Here is a 15,629-nt window from a genome sequence, read left to right as displayed (position 1 = left end):
GCTCAGTGCGAAAGTATTTTTTTTTTTTTTTTTTTTTTTTTGCCAGACAAAGCAACATCAAAAAAAAATCTCTTTACACTTTTTCACTGTATAAATAAATAATATTAAAAAAATGTCTTACTACGGTGGAGATAGAGATCGCGGCGATCGTGATAGAACAGATAGAGGAAGTGAAAGAACTGGTGGCGATAGATCAGATAGAGGTGGTGGAGGTGACAGAGGAAGACCTAACCCCTGTAGACTCTATGTTGGTAATGTGGGGACATCCCCCTTATCTCTCTCTTCTATATTGTCATAAATAAATTAACACCTTTTCTGCTATTTTTTTTTCTGTTTCTAGGTAAAGTGAGTCGTTATGTTCGCGAACAAGACTTGAAAGATCTCTTTGCCAGATACGGTCGAATCAGAGATTTAGTCCTCAGAGTAAAAAAAAAAAAAAAAAAAAAATTATTTTCGTTGTTCACATCATGTCAACTTGGTCTAATCTTTTTTTTTTCTTCTTTCTTTATTAGGACTTTTATGCTTTTATTGAATATGATGTATGTATTTGTTGTTTAAATGTTTCGTGTTCTTTCATCTCCATTCTTCTTTTTTTAACCTGTTGCATTTAGAACGTCAGAGGTATTTAATTCATCTTTTTTTTTGTCATTATTGAAAAATTTTCTTTTTCTATTATGATGATGACCTTTTTTTTTTTTTTTCTTCTTTTTTAAAAAAAAAAAAATAATATTCCAACACACCATAAATTTTTTTTCTTTTCTTTCCTATCACCCTTTTTAGATGCTGAAGACGCTGCCAAGGAACTCAATGGTTACAGACTGGAAGATGAAAGATTGATTGTTCAAGTTGCTAACCGTGCTCGTGATCGCTCCGAACGTGATAGTCGTGATCGCGATAGCGGTCGTCGTGATAACCGTGATAGTCGTGACAACCGTGATAGTGGTCGTCGTGATCGCGATTTTGACAGAAATGATAGATCAGCACGAAGAGGTACATCAGACGCTGCTGCTGAACCTGCAAGCGATAGATGTTATAACTGTGGTGAATTCGGTAAGTGTCTCTCTCTCTTTTTTTTGTATTGTTATTCTGCTTCCCCCCATACTTACTCATACATTTTTTTAAAACTAGGTCATATGTAAGGATAATAGAGATACAGCGAGAGTTGAAAGAGGGGGGGAAGAGAGAAACACACGAGAAAGAGAGAGAAAGAGGGAATGCTAATCTACTTTTTTTTTATTTCACGCTTTTTTTTTAAAAAAACAGTGCCAATGAATGGTAAGTCATTATACTTTAATCTTTGCGTGTTTGTTCTAATCATCTTGTCAATATAGTCCTTTGCCCAAGGGTAGCGGTGAACGTGCCATGAGATTCCAAAAGGGTTGTTGTTTGTAAGTACAGTTAATGAGGCAGAAAGAGAGAGAGAAAGAAAGAAAGGAAGGACTGACTGATTTTGTTTTGTTTTTTTTTATTAATTATAGTGAATGTGGTCAATCTGGTCACAGAGCTCGCGATTGCCCGTAAGTACATATTAAAAAGTGACAGAGAAAAAGAGAGGAGAAAACTAACAAAAGAGTGTGTGGGGGGAATTAGTGACAGAGCCGATGGAGGAGGAGCTAGTTCTTCTAGAAGACGTAGATCGCGTTCTCGTAGTCCTGCCAGACGTTCGCGTTCACCTCCTAGACGTTCTCGTGGAGAGAGACGTTCTCGTAGTCCTGCTAGACGTTCTCGTAGTCCCAGAAGATCACCCAGTCCTAAGCGTAGACGTTCCGTCAGTGGATCTCCCAACTCACCCCGTCGTCGTTCCATGACTCCCGGTAGCCCAAAGCGTCGTTCACCCAGTCCTGCCAGACGTTCCAACAGTAAAGATTCGGGTGATGTCAAGATGGATTAAAGAAAAAAAAAAAAAAAGAACTCTTTTGTGTGGTGCGCGCGTTGTTGTTCAAACCTATCACAACCTGAAAAAAAAAAATGACGTGAAATAATAAAAAAAAAAAAAAAGTTGAAATCCCGTTGTGATAAAGAAAATATTTTTTGTTGTTGTTTGGTGCGTTTCGCTTTGCTTCTTGTTGTTGTTTGTTAGATACATAGATAAAAAAAAAAATGCCTATTGTTTACTCTTTTGCTAATGGAGACGCGCTTTCCAGTGGTCTTGACGGGTTTGTTGAAAAAGTGTCTGGTGAGGCGATTGCAAAGCACGGTCATCTTTCCATTGCCATCTCGGGTGGATCCTTACCCAAGATTCTGTCCAAGCAGTTAGCACACAACGCCAACGTTGATTTCTCCAAATGGCATATCTTTTGGGCCGATGAACGCTGTGTAGCTCACGATCATGCGGATTCCAACTATCTCGAGGTCAAAAAATCCCTTCTTGACCATATCCCCCAAATTCCTCAAGAGAATATTCATGCCATCGATAATACTTACGCCACGGCCAAGGATGCTGAAAAGGCCGCTGTAGACTACGAACAACAATTGCTCAAGTTCTTCAAGACAGAAGAAATACCTCGTTTTGATTTGATCTTGTTGGGTATGGGCCCCGATGGTCATTGTTGCTCCCTTTTCCCTGGACATCCCTTGTTGGATGAAAAGAAACGTTTGGTGGCTCCCATCTTTGATTCTCCCAAGCCTCCTCCCGAGAGAATTACCTTGACTTATCCTGTGGTGAATGCGGCTCAATGTATCGTCTTTGTCACGGCGGGTGACGGTAAAAAGGACATGGTACAACAAATCATTGAACAACCCGAGTTGAATTTACCTTGTCAACGTGTCAACCCTACCGATGGTCAAGTCTATTGGTTCATTGATGATGCTGCTGCTGCTAAATTAAGAAAAGAATCTTGTTCAGATTATAAGTTATAAAAAAAAAAAAGAAGGGAAACTCCCTATAATAAAAACAATTCTCCTTTACATGTTGTATAAATTATTCTATCTCTCTCTCTCTCTTTTTTTTTTTTACTATCAAAAGAAGATAGGAGCGCTTTAGCATACAAAATAAAAAAAAAAGAGGGGAGTGTGCATTCAATGTTGTAATCTTTTACTCCTACCTAAGTCATCTTTTCTGCCCCTTATTGACTATTGTCTCTATGGTCTGGATTGATTACATTCTTACTCACCTTTTCTTTTTTTTTTTGAGGGTTAATTACAAGATAAATCACTGGGGGGATAATATAGAAAATAAGGGACTTTTGCTCCCTTCTTTTTTTTTTTTCTTGTTTTTTTTTTGCGTTTTCAAATTTATATAAAAACCCTCAGTTTCGATCTCATCTTTCTAAATTGTTTTCATCGATATCTATTTTATTTATAACAATAATTTACCTTATAGACTCTTTTCTTTAATACAAAAAAAATATAACAATGACTCGTCTTACTCATATCTGTTTAGCTACGCTTGCCTTGATGGTCGCTATGACGGCTGCTGCTCCCTGTGGTCATAACCATGACGGTGGTGTTGGTCATCATGATGGTGGTGGTCATGGTGGTATGGATCATCCCGTTCAAGAAGACCCCGAGGAAGACAATGATGAAGGTCAAGAGGGTGGTGATGATTGGGATAACGATAACGATGATGAAGGTGGACCTGAAGATGATAACGGTCCCGATGATCAAAGCGGTGCTCACGATGACAATGATTCCGGTGATGATACCAATGGTCATCATGGTGGTGGCTCTGGTTCTCATAACGGTGGAGGCAACAATAACAATGGTGGTGACAATGGTAACACCGGTGGTGGTAACGGTAACACGGGTGAAGGCAGTGGTAACAATGACAGCAACAACAATGGTAATAGCAACAGCGGTAACCACAGTAACAATGGACATCATGATGATAACAGCCAATTGAACGGAGGACACCAGGCTGGTAACGATGGTGGTAACAATGGTGGTAATAATGGTAACAACAATGGTGGTCATAACGGCGATCATGCTGGTAGTGTTCATTATGGTGCTCCCAACAGTGGTGGTGGAGGTGGATCTCTCATCAGTACTGGTAATATCGGTACCGGTGATATCAATGCTCCTGCTTTGGCTAAGAATGCTGCTAACTTTGATAAGTTCGCGCTTACTCATGTTCTTGACAGTTTTAAAATTCTCTAAATTTTTTAAATTATTTTTTTTCTTTCAACCTCACTACTTTGTTACTGTAACCCACTTTTTTTTTTCATTTCAGCTACCCCCCTCTCTCTTTTTTCTCACTTTTTGGCATATTTAGCCATCATCGTCATTTGATCATTTTAAACCACATTTAAATAATAAACATATTATTGTCACAAATTTCTATAATTTTTTTTTTTTAAATGTGCATGAAGAGGAGGTAAGTCAATAACATCATAATGAGAAAAAGACATGTCATTTTTTTTTTCTTTCGTGACTAGGTGCATCATATCTGTCTTTTCTCCCACTTTTTTTTTTTTTTTATACCCGTGCTTAAAATTGTAGATCCTGCTTTTTTTTTTTTTTAGGAGATGATTTTTTTTTTATGCGTGTTGTACACAATTTAAAGTTTTGGTGCCTTGCATGAATTTTGTCAATGAGGTACAAGCAAAAACCTGTTTCTTTCTGGAATTTAAAAAGAGTGGCTTTTTTTTTTTTTTACATTGTACAGAAAAAAATAAGGACATCTTACATCAAGCAGAAGTGTTCATCGTCCAACTTTTTTTTTTTTCTTACAGAAGGGGAGAGGGATAGCAATACTAGTAAGTGATAAGGATCTCCCTTCTGTTAGGATGAGTCTGAAGAAATCTCCTAACGCGGGGTCTTCTTGTTTTTTTTTTTTTTTTTTTTTTTTTTTTTGAAAAGAACCCAGGATTTGCTCATTTCCCATTTTTTTTTTTCTCTCTCTTGTTTTTTTTTAAAAAAAAAGAGGAGATAAATCTGTCAATGATTGTCAATCTTCCAAGGGAAAAAAGGGGGAGTCTAAATGTATTCATCTGTCTCCTTTCCCCTCCCATTATAATATTCCCTTTTTCTTCCTCGGAGACCGCTGTGGGTTTATCATCTACGGAGCTAAAAACTATATAGATAATGATTTAGAGAGTGAAGGATAAATGCTCACTGTAGATACCATGTCAGAAAGTGAATTTATTGACCCACTTGTTTGTATGGGAAATATTCTTATTGAGATTCATCTATTATTGACAGGATTATCCTACTACTACTACCTAGTAGGTTAAAAATAATTTAATCATATAATTTAATCTATTTCATCAAATTGATTATTACTTGAGCTTATAGTTACTATTTAATTATCTCTAGCTATACTCCAGGTAAATTGTCTCATATGAATGCTTGAAAGACATGCTTGGTTTTAATTTAATAAAAATGTAAGACACATTAATAGGATCTTTTATAAAGTAATACAAAAGACACGAATTTGGTATCTTCAATTTAACTTGCCAGTAGAAACTATTTACATGGCATAATCAAGTAAGAATAACCTCACTAGAAGACGTCTTGATCCTGAAGTAATTAACTGTACTTCTAAACTCTAAAAAAAAAAAAAAAAAGGAAAACTAACATGCTTCTAAATAGGAAATTGCCTGGGTAAAGAGTCAGACAGAATTATGAGAGTCTAATTAGAAAGAGCTGTACCAAGGTATGCAGCTGTTGCGGTGGACTTTTTTTTCGTAAATACTGCAACACCAAGGCCACCAAAGAAAAACTACGAAATGAGTGGAATTGCGAAGAGAGTATTGTGGAAATGGCTTTTTTTTGGCTCGTAGACAAGAGAACATCTACGTCTTTTTTTTTTTTTTTTTTTTTTCTACGTACTATTTTATGAGCCTGTTTTTTTTTTACGTTCATGAATATTCTTGTTTTCTAGTATATGAAGGCTTAAACACATGGATGATTAAGTAAAAAATTAAATCATCCGGACATAAGCCAGCTCTTGTTTATCAGCTTATAAATTAAACTCGTTCACACGATCTTCTGATTGAATTAACAATTGAATCATCCTGACATAAGCCAGTTCTTGTTTATCAGTCTACAAATAAAACCCATTTAAACATTTTTTTTTTCCTTTCTCCTCTTCTATATAATGAAGATTTTCCCATTACCCGTTGTAGGCATTGTAAGCATGAATTTTACAATACCAACCACGGTGGGTCAGAATATTGAGCAGTAAGCCGTCTTTGATGGTTCCAAAATACATTAAAAAAGAAAAAAGAAATGGATCACGTGACTCTAAAAAAAAAAAGGTAGAAAAATTTACAAAAAGACGTAGGTGTAGACATTGTCCTATTGCTGAGATAAATCATGTTGGGACGGGAAGTGGTATCCGTTAGTGAACATTGTCTCACTTGTTTTTTTTTTCTGAAGCTTCTAGATAAACAGTAAATGGAGGATATCGAAGAGTTAAAGAAACAGCTTGAAGAGAACCTAGACGGCGCATCAAATCAATCGATTAGGGATTATAGGAACAGGAGAAAGAAGGAAAGAGAATATGGAATCGGCAATCCGAATTGTTCCAATCAACCCGTCGATGTCGTCGTATTCGTCGTCGTTGTCGTTGTCGTCGTCGTTGTCGTCGTCGTTGTCGTTGTCGTCGTCGTTGTCGTTGTCGTCGTCGTCGTCGTTCAAATCCTCTTGTCACCCATAATAAAACAACTACCACTACCACGACAGTAACAACTACCACTGTTGTTACAAAAAACACTGCTGCTACAAAGTATACCGATGATACGAAAAGTATCACTGTCATTGAAAAAAAAAAAGGCAATTAACCAAAAAAAAAAAAAAAAAAAAAAAAAAAAAACCACTAACTTACTCATATTGATAAGATAGGATGGGAAAATGCTGTCATCTTTTTATATTATTGTAGCCTGTCAATTATTTCGATGCCTAAAGAGTCTAGATTTATTTCCTTGATTATGCTGAAACTATAAGCGGGGAGGGGGAGGCGATCAAAGAGTAAGAATTATGAAACGGAAGCATTTTTATAGTGTCAAAATGACGTTTTTTTTTATGATGACATCTTTTGTTTGCTTTAATAATGAATCTAAATGACATGGATGGAACACTTATAAGGATGTTTTCAGCCTTTCATGCGTTGATAGCCTTAAATTTTATTAGGAGTTTTCTTAAGTAAATTATCACATGTTTTTTCTTTTTTAAATATGCCTGTGTATTGACGACAAGACATCGGGGGAACCCATTTTTAATCTGATGAGGAATAAACAAAAAGCTTTGGTTACCAAAGCCACTGATACATGCACTCTGGGTATGACAAATATATAATAAATCAGCAAACATTAAACTTGTTTTGGTATGTCACACGTAAAAAAAAAAAAAAAATAAGCATAAGTTTTTTAATGTTTGAGCTTTTTTTCCTTTGTACGCCTCCCCTTCTTTCTTTTAAACTTTTTTTTCTTCTTCTTTTTCTTTGATCGATGCCTTCTTTCACAAGTAGACATCCTTATGTAGAATATAAAATGTTTAGTCATCATGAATCACCCTTGCTTAAAAGACGAAGACGGGATCGTGGTAGAAAGAGCCATCTACCTAAACAACGAGCGGCAGTGAATATGTTTGATGAGCTGATGGCGGAATTGGATTACTCATATGACACACTCGCTACTATTAACGTCATCTTTGACAGCTTGAGATTTACTTATGCTACCAGTAAAAATGATATTGATCGATTAAAGAACAATACCATCTTGGGCGATATGGAAAAGGAATTATTGATCGCCTATGATGATCTAACGCTTCAAATCAATCATCTGGAGAAAAACATTTGTAAAATCGAAAAAAAGATGCTTAAACTGAAGGATGATGAACTCTTTTCTTCTCATAAACATACCCTTTGGTATTCAATACCTTAAATCCCTTTTTTTTTTTTTTATAATATGCCATTTTGTTTTTGTTGTTCTTTAGTAAAAATAAAATAATCGGCTTTTGGGGTGGAAAGCACTCCGATAACTTGATTCCCATTGGCCCCTGATTTTTAAAATGTTTTGATTGCTCAATGCAAAAAATACTACTCTTTGCATCTGGAGCACTAAGAGAGAGTCACAGTTCTACAAGTGAAAGTGTAGACAGGAGTATTGCATCATTGTCTATTATGTCTTCCTCTTCAACCAATGACATTTACTAAATAGTATAAAAGCACTTAATCGCTATAATGATATCTACCTCCATTGTAAACAAGAATTATTTGAGATTCAATTTACCGTTCAACTTGCAGGAAACCAATAGAGAGTTTAGGGGACTCAGATTTTCACTAAGTGTTACACTATAGCATTCACAGTGACTTTTATCACTGTCCTAATACAGACTAGTAGAAGGCCAATAACATGAATTTTAAAAAGTTGGTCTTTAAAATATGGGATATTGACAGAAGCGATTGGCTTACTTCAAGGACAGATTAGTGAAAGCGTTTACACTAATAGTGTAAAAAATGATGGAAAAAAGCACTAATCTGATTTCCAAACAGTATAATTTACTTTTTAGTACAGTGTAAATTAATCCCCTAAAGTCTCTAATATCACTTGACTCACCTTCACCAAGAAAGATTAACGTATTTCAATAAGAATACTCATTGGGGAAAGTACATGATTTTTGCCAAAATAGTAATTTACATTTGCAGCTTCACTTTGGTGAATGTTCGTTTATACGAGAATTATTGTAGACATATCAGCTCATGAATGTAGACCGGTACAGATGCTTTATTAGCCGTATTAAGTGGTCTACCAGACGTGCAAGAAGGGCCAAATCATTGACTATAGTCATAATATGATAATTTATTTTTTTTCGGATGAATTAGATTAAGCTTTTTTTTACAAAAAAAAAAAAAAAAAATAGCGGGGGCAGCGTACAAGGTTGAGGAGGGAAAATCCAGTAATTACCAGCAAACCGGTTAGGCTACTTTAGTGTTTCTCCTGTTGATCCCGGCTAACTGACTGTGTCAATTTTGTGACCTTTTTCTTTGGCCTTGTATTTCCCAAAAAGTTTTTTTTTTCTTTTTTTTTTTTTTCTTTCCTACTCACTTTTTATATAATAATACTCATAAAATGAACCACATGGAAGAACCTCGGGCATTATCACATGCTCTTCATTACGGGTGGGTCTTTTGGTTCATGCATAGATCTCCAGGTGAAAAAATTACAAATTACGAAGCGGCAATGAAAAAAAATCGCAACTTTTAATACGGTAAGAAAGTAATGATAATAATAAAAAAAAAAGAGAGAGAGAGAGAGAGAGAGAGAGACAACTCATCGTTTATTATTATTATTATTATTATTATTGGGTTTAAAGGTAGAAGAATTTTGGGCTGTTTATAGTCACCTTCGCCGCCCAAGCGACTTGCCAAATATCAGCGATTATCATTTATTTAAACAAGGTGTTCGACCTGTTTGGGAGGTAAAAGCGAAAGAGAGAGAGAGAGCTTGTTTTTCGTGTTATTTTATTTATTGATAAGTATACACCTTTATAGGACCAAGTTAATATTAATGGAGGAAAGTGGATTGTTCGAGTTAAAAAAGGATTAGCAAGTAGATATTGGGAATCTTTAGTTTTAGCTATTATTGGGGATCAGTTTGATGTTAATGACGAGATTTGTGGAGCAGTCTTGTCCATTCGAGGTTCGGAAGACATAATTTCTGTTTGGAACAAGACTTCTTCCAATGGCAAAATTAATCTTAAAATAAGGTATGTTGGTTTTAAAGAATAAAAAAAAGCAGAGAGAGAGGGAAAGGAGGGACTGACAAATGTTTGTTATGTAGGGATACCATCAAGAAACACTTGAGTTTACCATCAGAGACAACCATGGAATATAAGACACACAACGATGCACTCAGAGATAATTCAAGTTTCCGTAACACTGACGTATTCCGATGAATCACCCTTCCCTCCCAAACCCCCCATACCATTTATTATTTTTTTTCTTTTTTTTTCTTTTTTTGTTGCTAAAATTTTGTAAATATAAAAAAAAAAGGCTTCATTTTTTTTTTTCTTCTTAATATCTCTTGTCGAATTGAAGTAAGAGTGTATGTGGTGTCATGTCTATCTGAACACCACCTTTGTGGATCGAATCAACCGGAAGTTCAATCAAATACTTTCTTACTGCAGTCATTTATCAAAGAAAAAAAAAAAGAGTCAAAAAATCATTATCTCTTTTTGATTTTTTTCTGTGCAACTTACACATCATAGCCAAAGTCACTCTTTGCTCTGTCATGCTTAGATCCATTCCATCTCCATGACAAAATGGTACAAATGTATATCCATTTTCCTTCTCCATCTGGTCATATTCACCTCCAGGTGCAAATCGCTCGGGATTAAACTTATAAGGTTCCTCCCATAATTGAGGGTCATGATGCAAAGCATGTAGATCAATACTGACACTCGTACCTTGAGGAATAAGTACTTTACCAATGAACGTATCTTGTTCCATTCGGTGGGGACTTGTAAACAATGGCATACCAAATCTACGAAGGCTCTAAATCATGGGTTACATTGAATTTTTAGCCCACGATTTATATATAAGTGTGTGTGTGTGTTGGGCAAGATATTACTTCTTTGATCAGCATGTCTAAATATACCATGGAATTACAATCCTCTACAGTGGGTATAACATCCTTTTTCTCATCTCCGAGAATGCGGATAACTTCCTGGCGTGCTTTGTTTTGAATGATCTGTTTATCTTTCTCTTTAACACAACAAACAATTAGGTTATCAAAATACGTTTTTTACATGTTATACCTTGTCATAAGCGAGATAATACAAACAACAGCCTAAAGCATGAGATGTGGTTTCGTGTCCTAATAGTTATAATTTAGATTCATTTCGTATTTCTCTTTCTCTTTCTCTTGGTTACCGTTTACAAAAACAGAAGCTAAATTACACTATTGAAATAATTTTTCTTTTAGATAGAAAAAAAAAGAACCCTTAGAGTGAGAAAGTACTAGTTACCTTGATCTCTTCGTTTTGAATACACCCTTCTTCTCGTATTTCAGACTCTAGAACCAAAGTCAAAAGATCCTTCTCATTGTCAGGTCTCGGGTCATACTTCTTGCTGTGAATTTCCTGTCTTCTTTTCTCAGTGACGGATAAGAATAACTCATTTAAACGATCGACACTTTTTAAAAATCGTCTTCTTTTGAATGGTACATGTCGAAGAAGCCAGTCGAGTCTCGAACATGAAGTGTCTGTATACATTTGGATCCACTCTATCTTTTTTGGTTTATCCAACGACTCAAAGTCAAAATTGAACACGGTATGACCCAGTGCATCTAGAGTAAGCCTGTACATTAAATCAATTATTTTCACTGTCTGATTCGTTTCTTGTTCAATTACACGAAACACTTTCTGAACGAGTGATCCTAATAATTGAACAGGTGCTATCCTTTCAATTGCTGGATCCATGATCTAAGCGCAATAATGTATCAATAAACGAACTGTTTTTTTTTGGGGTGACCTTTCCCTCCCCTCTCCCCCTTGCTTTTTTTTTTCTCTCCTTTGTATTTACCTTTCTTTGTTCTTTCCGTGCATTTACAGATAAAAGACTGTTCTGGACAAGTAAACGAGAGAGTGGATTGGTTTGCGTATTTAAAGAGAAGGCACTTGTTTTGGACAAGATGGTTTTGACTGCCTCTGGGTCGAGAGTAAAGAGAATCCAGTCTGTCAAAGGTAACCTTGACAAGTAAAATTTATGAATAGTCGACACGTTTTTGGGAAATACAAGACGTTGTGTAGGTTTTTTTTTACGTAAACATGCCAACATCCATTTGAAGTAACCAACAGATCGAAAATGTCTCAAGTGAGGGGGGACACGTAAGAAACGATACAACCATAGAATAAAATAAACCGAAAATAAAAGTCCCAAGTAAGTGTATTTTGTTTTGGAAGATCTTTTAATGAGTAGATTACGTGTAATTTCTTGTACAAGCATTTAATAAAGAGAAAAAGGAGAAAAAGAAGAAGAAAAAAAGCGTCTTATTTATTTACTTATTATCCTGGGTAGTAACAATAAGGGGGGGATCGAGTGCATGTTTTGAAACATAAATTATAAATATTTGTATTATCAGAAATATGTCGTTCAGACTCTGAGGCATAATTTGCTTATCCAGGAACAAATAAAGGGGGGGGGTTATTACTCAGTTGAAGTAGCAAAGACCATAATAGGAAGCTGCATAAATAAATACGCGTGTAACGCTTTGTTGGAGCAACACAACGGTATCCTAAGTAATTATTAATAGTTGCAACGATGTAAATGTTAAATTGTGCATTGAAACTAGATTATTTTTAATCCTAGTTAACAGTAAGCATTTTTCTCTCGTCTTGATCTTACTGAAAAGTATCCTTTGATATACTAAGGAAAAACGAAGCTATCAATGCTGATTATTTAGAATGTGATGTCTGTTACGAATTATAGGGTCCCCTATACTCGAATTGCTTTTTTCACCCAATAAGCACAAACTGATTGTTAAAACTGAAGAAACAGTTAGCGTGATATCCCAGAAGTGAGTTTTAGTGATGGGTCAAACTCTCCTGGTTTTGGAACTAACTTTGGTAAAAAGTGTTATTATCTACCTCATAAAATTGCTTTAAATAAGTTTCTGAGTTGTCCTGAGAGTTGAAACACCGATTTAATAAATTCGGCACGGGCTGATAAAAGATAACGAAGCTGAGCCGATTTTTAAACTGGAGAATAGGCACTTTCTGTACGCCTCTAAAAAATAAAGAAGCAAGGGTACCTCTGGTGTTGTTTGGTTAACCAAGCAATGATTTTGTTAGAAGACACTTAAAAGAAAAGCCTTCAAAAGGAGATGACGGTGTCGATTACGATCAGTTTGGATGGGGAAAGACATAAAAGTCTCACGAATAAAACCAAGGATAAGAGTCCATATAAATACATGTTTTAATATATGTTTTAGGGACTGACTTGGTTAAACATAAAGCCCCTCGTGGATATTTATTTATTGACAATATACTCCAATTGTCAATATTAGCATCTTAGGGTACCGTTATTTGACATTTGAATACCTCTTCTTAAACACTTGTTGACATTGACATCGGATAAATCTGACTAGACTATCTCATTGATTATTATATACTACTTTTTTTTTCTCCAAAACTATCTATCTTGGAAAAAAACTTTTGCGACAGTTATTAATGCCTGATAGATGGACAAGAACAACTCTGATTAAAGTCATGTAATAAAAATTAGTCATGGGTCTACTTGGTATTCTTTGAACATGTATATTTGAATGACGAGAGCAAAATTGCTGGTTTAATCAACCATGCGATTTCCTTTTTCGATTATTCGTGCTAGGTTAATTATCGCCAACACTTGACCTTTTTTTTTATTTTTCCGCAGTACTGAGACAAAAACATTTGGTTTGAAGAAAAAAAGGTTGGTCTTGTTGCAAGTTATCTTATAAAGACAAAACTATTATGCACTTTTACACGCTTTCTATGATTATTATTGTAAAAAAGAAACGGCAGAATACATAGATTTGGTCTTGTTTTATCGAATTCTATTTGCAGATCACGTTCAGCGAACCAAAATTTGCGATCTCCCAAGATAATAAATTTTAGTGGTCCTCTGATATGCCATGCTATAATCTCATCAAGCAATCAGTGCATATACGAAATTATACGTCTATATGGAAATTATAGAAGTTAGTAACAGAACATCACATTATTTTGCTAGAAATCCAAGAAAAAAAAAACTCTCATTTAGGGTTCATTAGAAAGTTTATGCAACTTGGTATTTAAAAAGAGTATAGATTAACTAATAGTAGAGTCTGACGCATTCATCGATTTAATTGTATTAAAATACTACATGCATGTTTGATAATTGTAGTCTGTAAAACCCTGTAGACAGGTAACATTTGGAGACGAACTGGGAAAGTGTCAAGTGACATGCATCCTGTCCTCTTGGGCCAGAAAGAACGGTACCCGTTTCTTAATTTTATAGCCCACCCAAAAAAAAAAAAGTTCTATAAATATAAAAAAATGGTGTTCATAAATTGCAATTTTTCCCCCTTTTTTTTTTTTTTTTTTAACTTAATTTCTCTGTAAAAGAACAGCATTGACTATATGATGGACTTATTATTTGGCCCACGAAAAGACATAGTAGACCCATCTGCTATAGCTACGCTTTCTATCGAATTACTTCCCGAATTTGGATGGTCAATCGGGAAAGATAATCAGAGAGCGTTTGGACCAGGCACAATTTTTCAAGGTTTGCTTTTGCCTACTTTTTATTATTATTAGCCAAAATAATTCACACGGCTAATGTTTAACCCTTATCCATTAGGATTTGTAGTTGTTAAGTGCCACGAATTTTCAGAAAGAGCGTCTTGTCTTCATCTTGTGTTTCAAGGAGTAGAAGTGATGTTGACATTTGATTCAGGACCTGGTATTATTAGGTCTGAGTCAAATCAACTTTTCCGATCAAGTATATTTCTATGGAAACCTACTGCAACATTAAATTCACTAAAGCCAACAAAGACGTACAAATTTAAATTCACTGTACAAATGCCCCTTGTACAATTCCCGCCTTCCATGAATCATGAATATTACCGCTGTACATACAGTCTTATTGCTCGTTTGGATGTACCTTCGGACTATTGCTACGAGCCAGTAATCGCCTTCAGTCATATAAAGTATATCCCACTCACCGAAACTAAGTTACTCAAGGCACCCATTCTTCTGCCGGACCTGAAAAAGAAAAAGAAGGCCAGTTCATTGACCACTTTAACAACTTCAGTTATATTACATTCGGTTGAATATGTATCCGGTAGTACCATCCAAGCCACTGTCAGTTTGAAAGGGCACTTGAACGCAGCACAATCTTCCAACGATGTTAGTATTGTCATGACGTTATATCAAGTCTCCAAATTCAATGTGGATACTGAGCCAATTCTTGTTAATGCTGTTGCAACTCAAACTCATGTGATACGAAATTTGTCCGAATACAGCAGTAACGGGGAAAAGAAGTACCAGCTAACAGTGCCTATTGACGAAACACTACCACCGTCGTTTAAATATGGTATGGTCATGTGCCTATCCTATAAGCTCAAAATTAAAGTCTATATTCAAAAATCCCAACCAGCTGATAAATTAAACACCACAACATTATCAACAGAAATCGGAAAATACAGCGCAGACAACAGTTCATTAAATTCAAACAAGAAGAGGACGAACTTGAGAAAATATTTGGGGCTTTCATGGTCTACGGCTATTGCAGCATTTGAAACACCTATAGTAATTGCAACGTTAGACCGTGGCATTCGTGCAGGAGATGAGTTAAATGATTATTCAATATATCAGACAGACAAAAATTGCATGCCTCGTCCACGTTTTATAAAAAGTGAGGAATATCAAGATGTGTTACCCATCTATGACGACATCAGGCTGCCTTCATACAGCAAAGACGCGTGCCAACTCGGAGACTGCAGTTCTATTGCTCATCCCACTTTATCGACACCCAAATCTAAACCTTTAATTATATATACTCAAGGTGCCGTGTAAATGAGTTGAATGTTGCTCAACATGTATAAATAAACCCAACTTTTTTTTTTAAAAAAAAAAAAAAAATATAACAATGTCAGTAAAACTAAATATAAAATGAGCTGCTACTAGTATTGTTAATAGAATACACGAGAAGAAACCCAAAAAGAGTA

The 15,629-nt window shown here is 35.5% G+C and overlaps 6 protein-coding genes across 6 annotated transcripts; 5 read left to right on the top strand and 1 right to left on the bottom strand.

The window, feature by feature from the left end:
- Window positions 1-47: 47 nt before the first annotated feature.
- EV154DRAFT_284322 (uncharacterized protein) lies at window positions 48-770 on the top strand. Its single transcript, XM_051594769.1, has 3 exons — window positions 48-251; window positions 341-423; window positions 513-770. Exons 1-3 carry the CDS (start codon window positions 113-115, stop codon window positions 609-611), a joined length of 321 nt encoding a protein of 106 aa, XP_051455760.1. The 5' UTR covers window positions 48-112; the 3' UTR covers window positions 612-770.
- A 1,184-nt stretch (window positions 771-1,954) lies between these two features.
- Window positions 1,955-2,920, top strand: EV154DRAFT_514824 (6-phosphogluconolactonase). Its single transcript, XM_051602186.1, has one exon. The coding sequence runs from the start codon at window positions 2,101-2,103 to the stop codon at window positions 2,857-2,859; it is 759 nt and encodes a 252-aa protein (XP_051455759.1). The 5' UTR covers window positions 1,955-2,100; the 3' UTR covers window positions 2,860-2,920.
- Window positions 2,921-7,103: 4,183 nt separating this feature from the next.
- Window positions 7,104-7,832, top strand: EV154DRAFT_284235 (uncharacterized protein). The gene is made up of 2 exons (XM_051594768.1): window positions 7,104-7,264; window positions 7,409-7,832. The coding sequence occupies exon 2, from the start codon at window positions 7,431-7,433 to the stop codon at window positions 7,821-7,823; it is 393 nt and encodes a 130-aa protein (XP_051455758.1). The 5' UTR covers window positions 7,104-7,264; window positions 7,409-7,430; the 3' UTR covers window positions 7,824-7,832.
- Window positions 7,833-8,964: 1,132 nt separating this feature from the next.
- Window positions 8,965-9,963, top strand: EV154DRAFT_514818 (translation initiation factor eIF 4e-like domain-containing protein). Its single transcript, XM_051602185.1, has 4 exons — window positions 8,965-9,093; window positions 9,260-9,360; window positions 9,434-9,648; window positions 9,723-9,963. The coding sequence occupies exons 1-4, from the start codon at window positions 9,012-9,014 to the stop codon at window positions 9,835-9,837; spliced, it is 513 nt and encodes a 170-aa protein (XP_051455757.1). The 5' UTR covers window positions 8,965-9,011; the 3' UTR covers window positions 9,838-9,963.
- On the bottom strand, window positions 9,902-11,887 carry EV154DRAFT_467370 (cytochrome P450; the record flags this gene model as incomplete). The annotated part of the gene is made up of 7 exons (XM_051597763.1): window positions 9,902-10,062; window positions 10,141-10,435; window positions 10,512-10,631; window positions 10,699-10,757; window positions 10,814-10,841; window positions 10,909-11,364; window positions 11,465-11,887. The coding sequence occupies 7 exons, from the start codon at window positions 11,885-11,887 to the stop codon at window positions 9,956-9,958; spliced, it is 1,488 nt and encodes a 495-aa protein (XP_051455756.1). The 3' UTR covers window positions 9,902-9,955.
- A 2,099-nt stretch (window positions 11,888-13,986) lies between these two features.
- Window positions 13,987-15,540, top strand: EV154DRAFT_514814 (uncharacterized protein). Its single transcript, XM_051602184.1, has 2 exons — window positions 13,987-14,185; window positions 14,261-15,540. The coding sequence occupies exons 1-2, from the start codon at window positions 14,041-14,043 to the stop codon at window positions 15,475-15,477; spliced, it is 1,362 nt and encodes a 453-aa protein (XP_051455755.1). The 5' UTR covers window positions 13,987-14,040; the 3' UTR covers window positions 15,478-15,540.
- Window positions 15,541-15,629: the final 89 nt, after the last annotated feature.

Source organism: Mucor mucedo (genome assembly GCF_025094135.1).
Source record: "Mucor mucedo strain NRRL 3635 chromosome Unknown EV154scaffold_71, whole genome shotgun sequence".
In the NCBI taxonomy this organism is placed as follows: domain Eukaryota; kingdom Fungi; phylum Mucoromycota; class Mucoromycetes; order Mucorales; family Mucoraceae; genus Mucor; species Mucor mucedo.
The sequence above is the reverse complement of the archived record's forward strand: the minus strand, read 5'-3'. Positions and strand labels throughout refer to the sequence as shown.

What these genes read in the sequence shown, in the direction of transcription:
- EV154DRAFT_284235 (XM_051594768.1), top strand. Translation starts at nt 7,431, where the DNA reads ATGTTTAGTCATCATGAATCACCCTTGCTTAAAAGACGAAGACGGGAT.
- EV154DRAFT_514818 (XM_051602185.1), top strand. Translation starts at nt 9,012, where the DNA reads ATGAACCACATGGAAGAACCTCGGGCATTATCACATGCTCTTCATTAC. An exon ending in GTTCATGCATAGATCTCCAG is followed by an intron (nt 9,094 to 9,259) that starts GTGAAAAAATTA and finishes GTTTAAAGGTAG; the next exon opens with AAGAATTTTGGGCTGTTTAT. An exon ending in AAAATTAATCTTAAAATAAG is followed by an intron (nt 9,649 to 9,722) that starts GTATGTTGGTTT and finishes TTTGTTATGTAG; the next exon opens with GGATACCATCAAGAAACACT.
- EV154DRAFT_284322 (XM_051594769.1), top strand. Translation starts at nt 113, where the DNA reads ATGTCTTACTACGGTGGAGATAGAGATCGCGGCGATCGTGATAGAACA. An exon ending in CCCCTGTAGACTCTATGTTG is followed by an intron (nt 252 to 340) that starts GTAATGTGGGGA and finishes TTCTGTTTCTAG; the next exon opens with GTAAAGTGAGTCGTTATGTT. An exon ending in TCAGAGATTTAGTCCTCAGA is followed by an intron (nt 424 to 512) that starts GTAAAAAAAAAA and finishes TTTCTTTATTAG; the next exon opens with GACTTTTATGCTTTTATTGA.
- EV154DRAFT_514814 (XM_051602184.1), top strand. Translation starts at nt 14,041, where the DNA reads ATGATGGACTTATTATTTGGCCCACGAAAAGACATAGTAGACCCATCT. An exon ending in ACCAGGCACAATTTTTCAAG is followed by an intron (nt 14,186 to 14,260) that starts GTTTGCTTTTGC and finishes CTTATCCATTAG; the next exon opens with GATTTGTAGTTGTTAAGTGC.
- EV154DRAFT_514824 (XM_051602186.1), top strand. Translation starts at nt 2,101, where the DNA reads ATGCCTATTGTTTACTCTTTTGCTAATGGAGACGCGCTTTCCAGTGGT.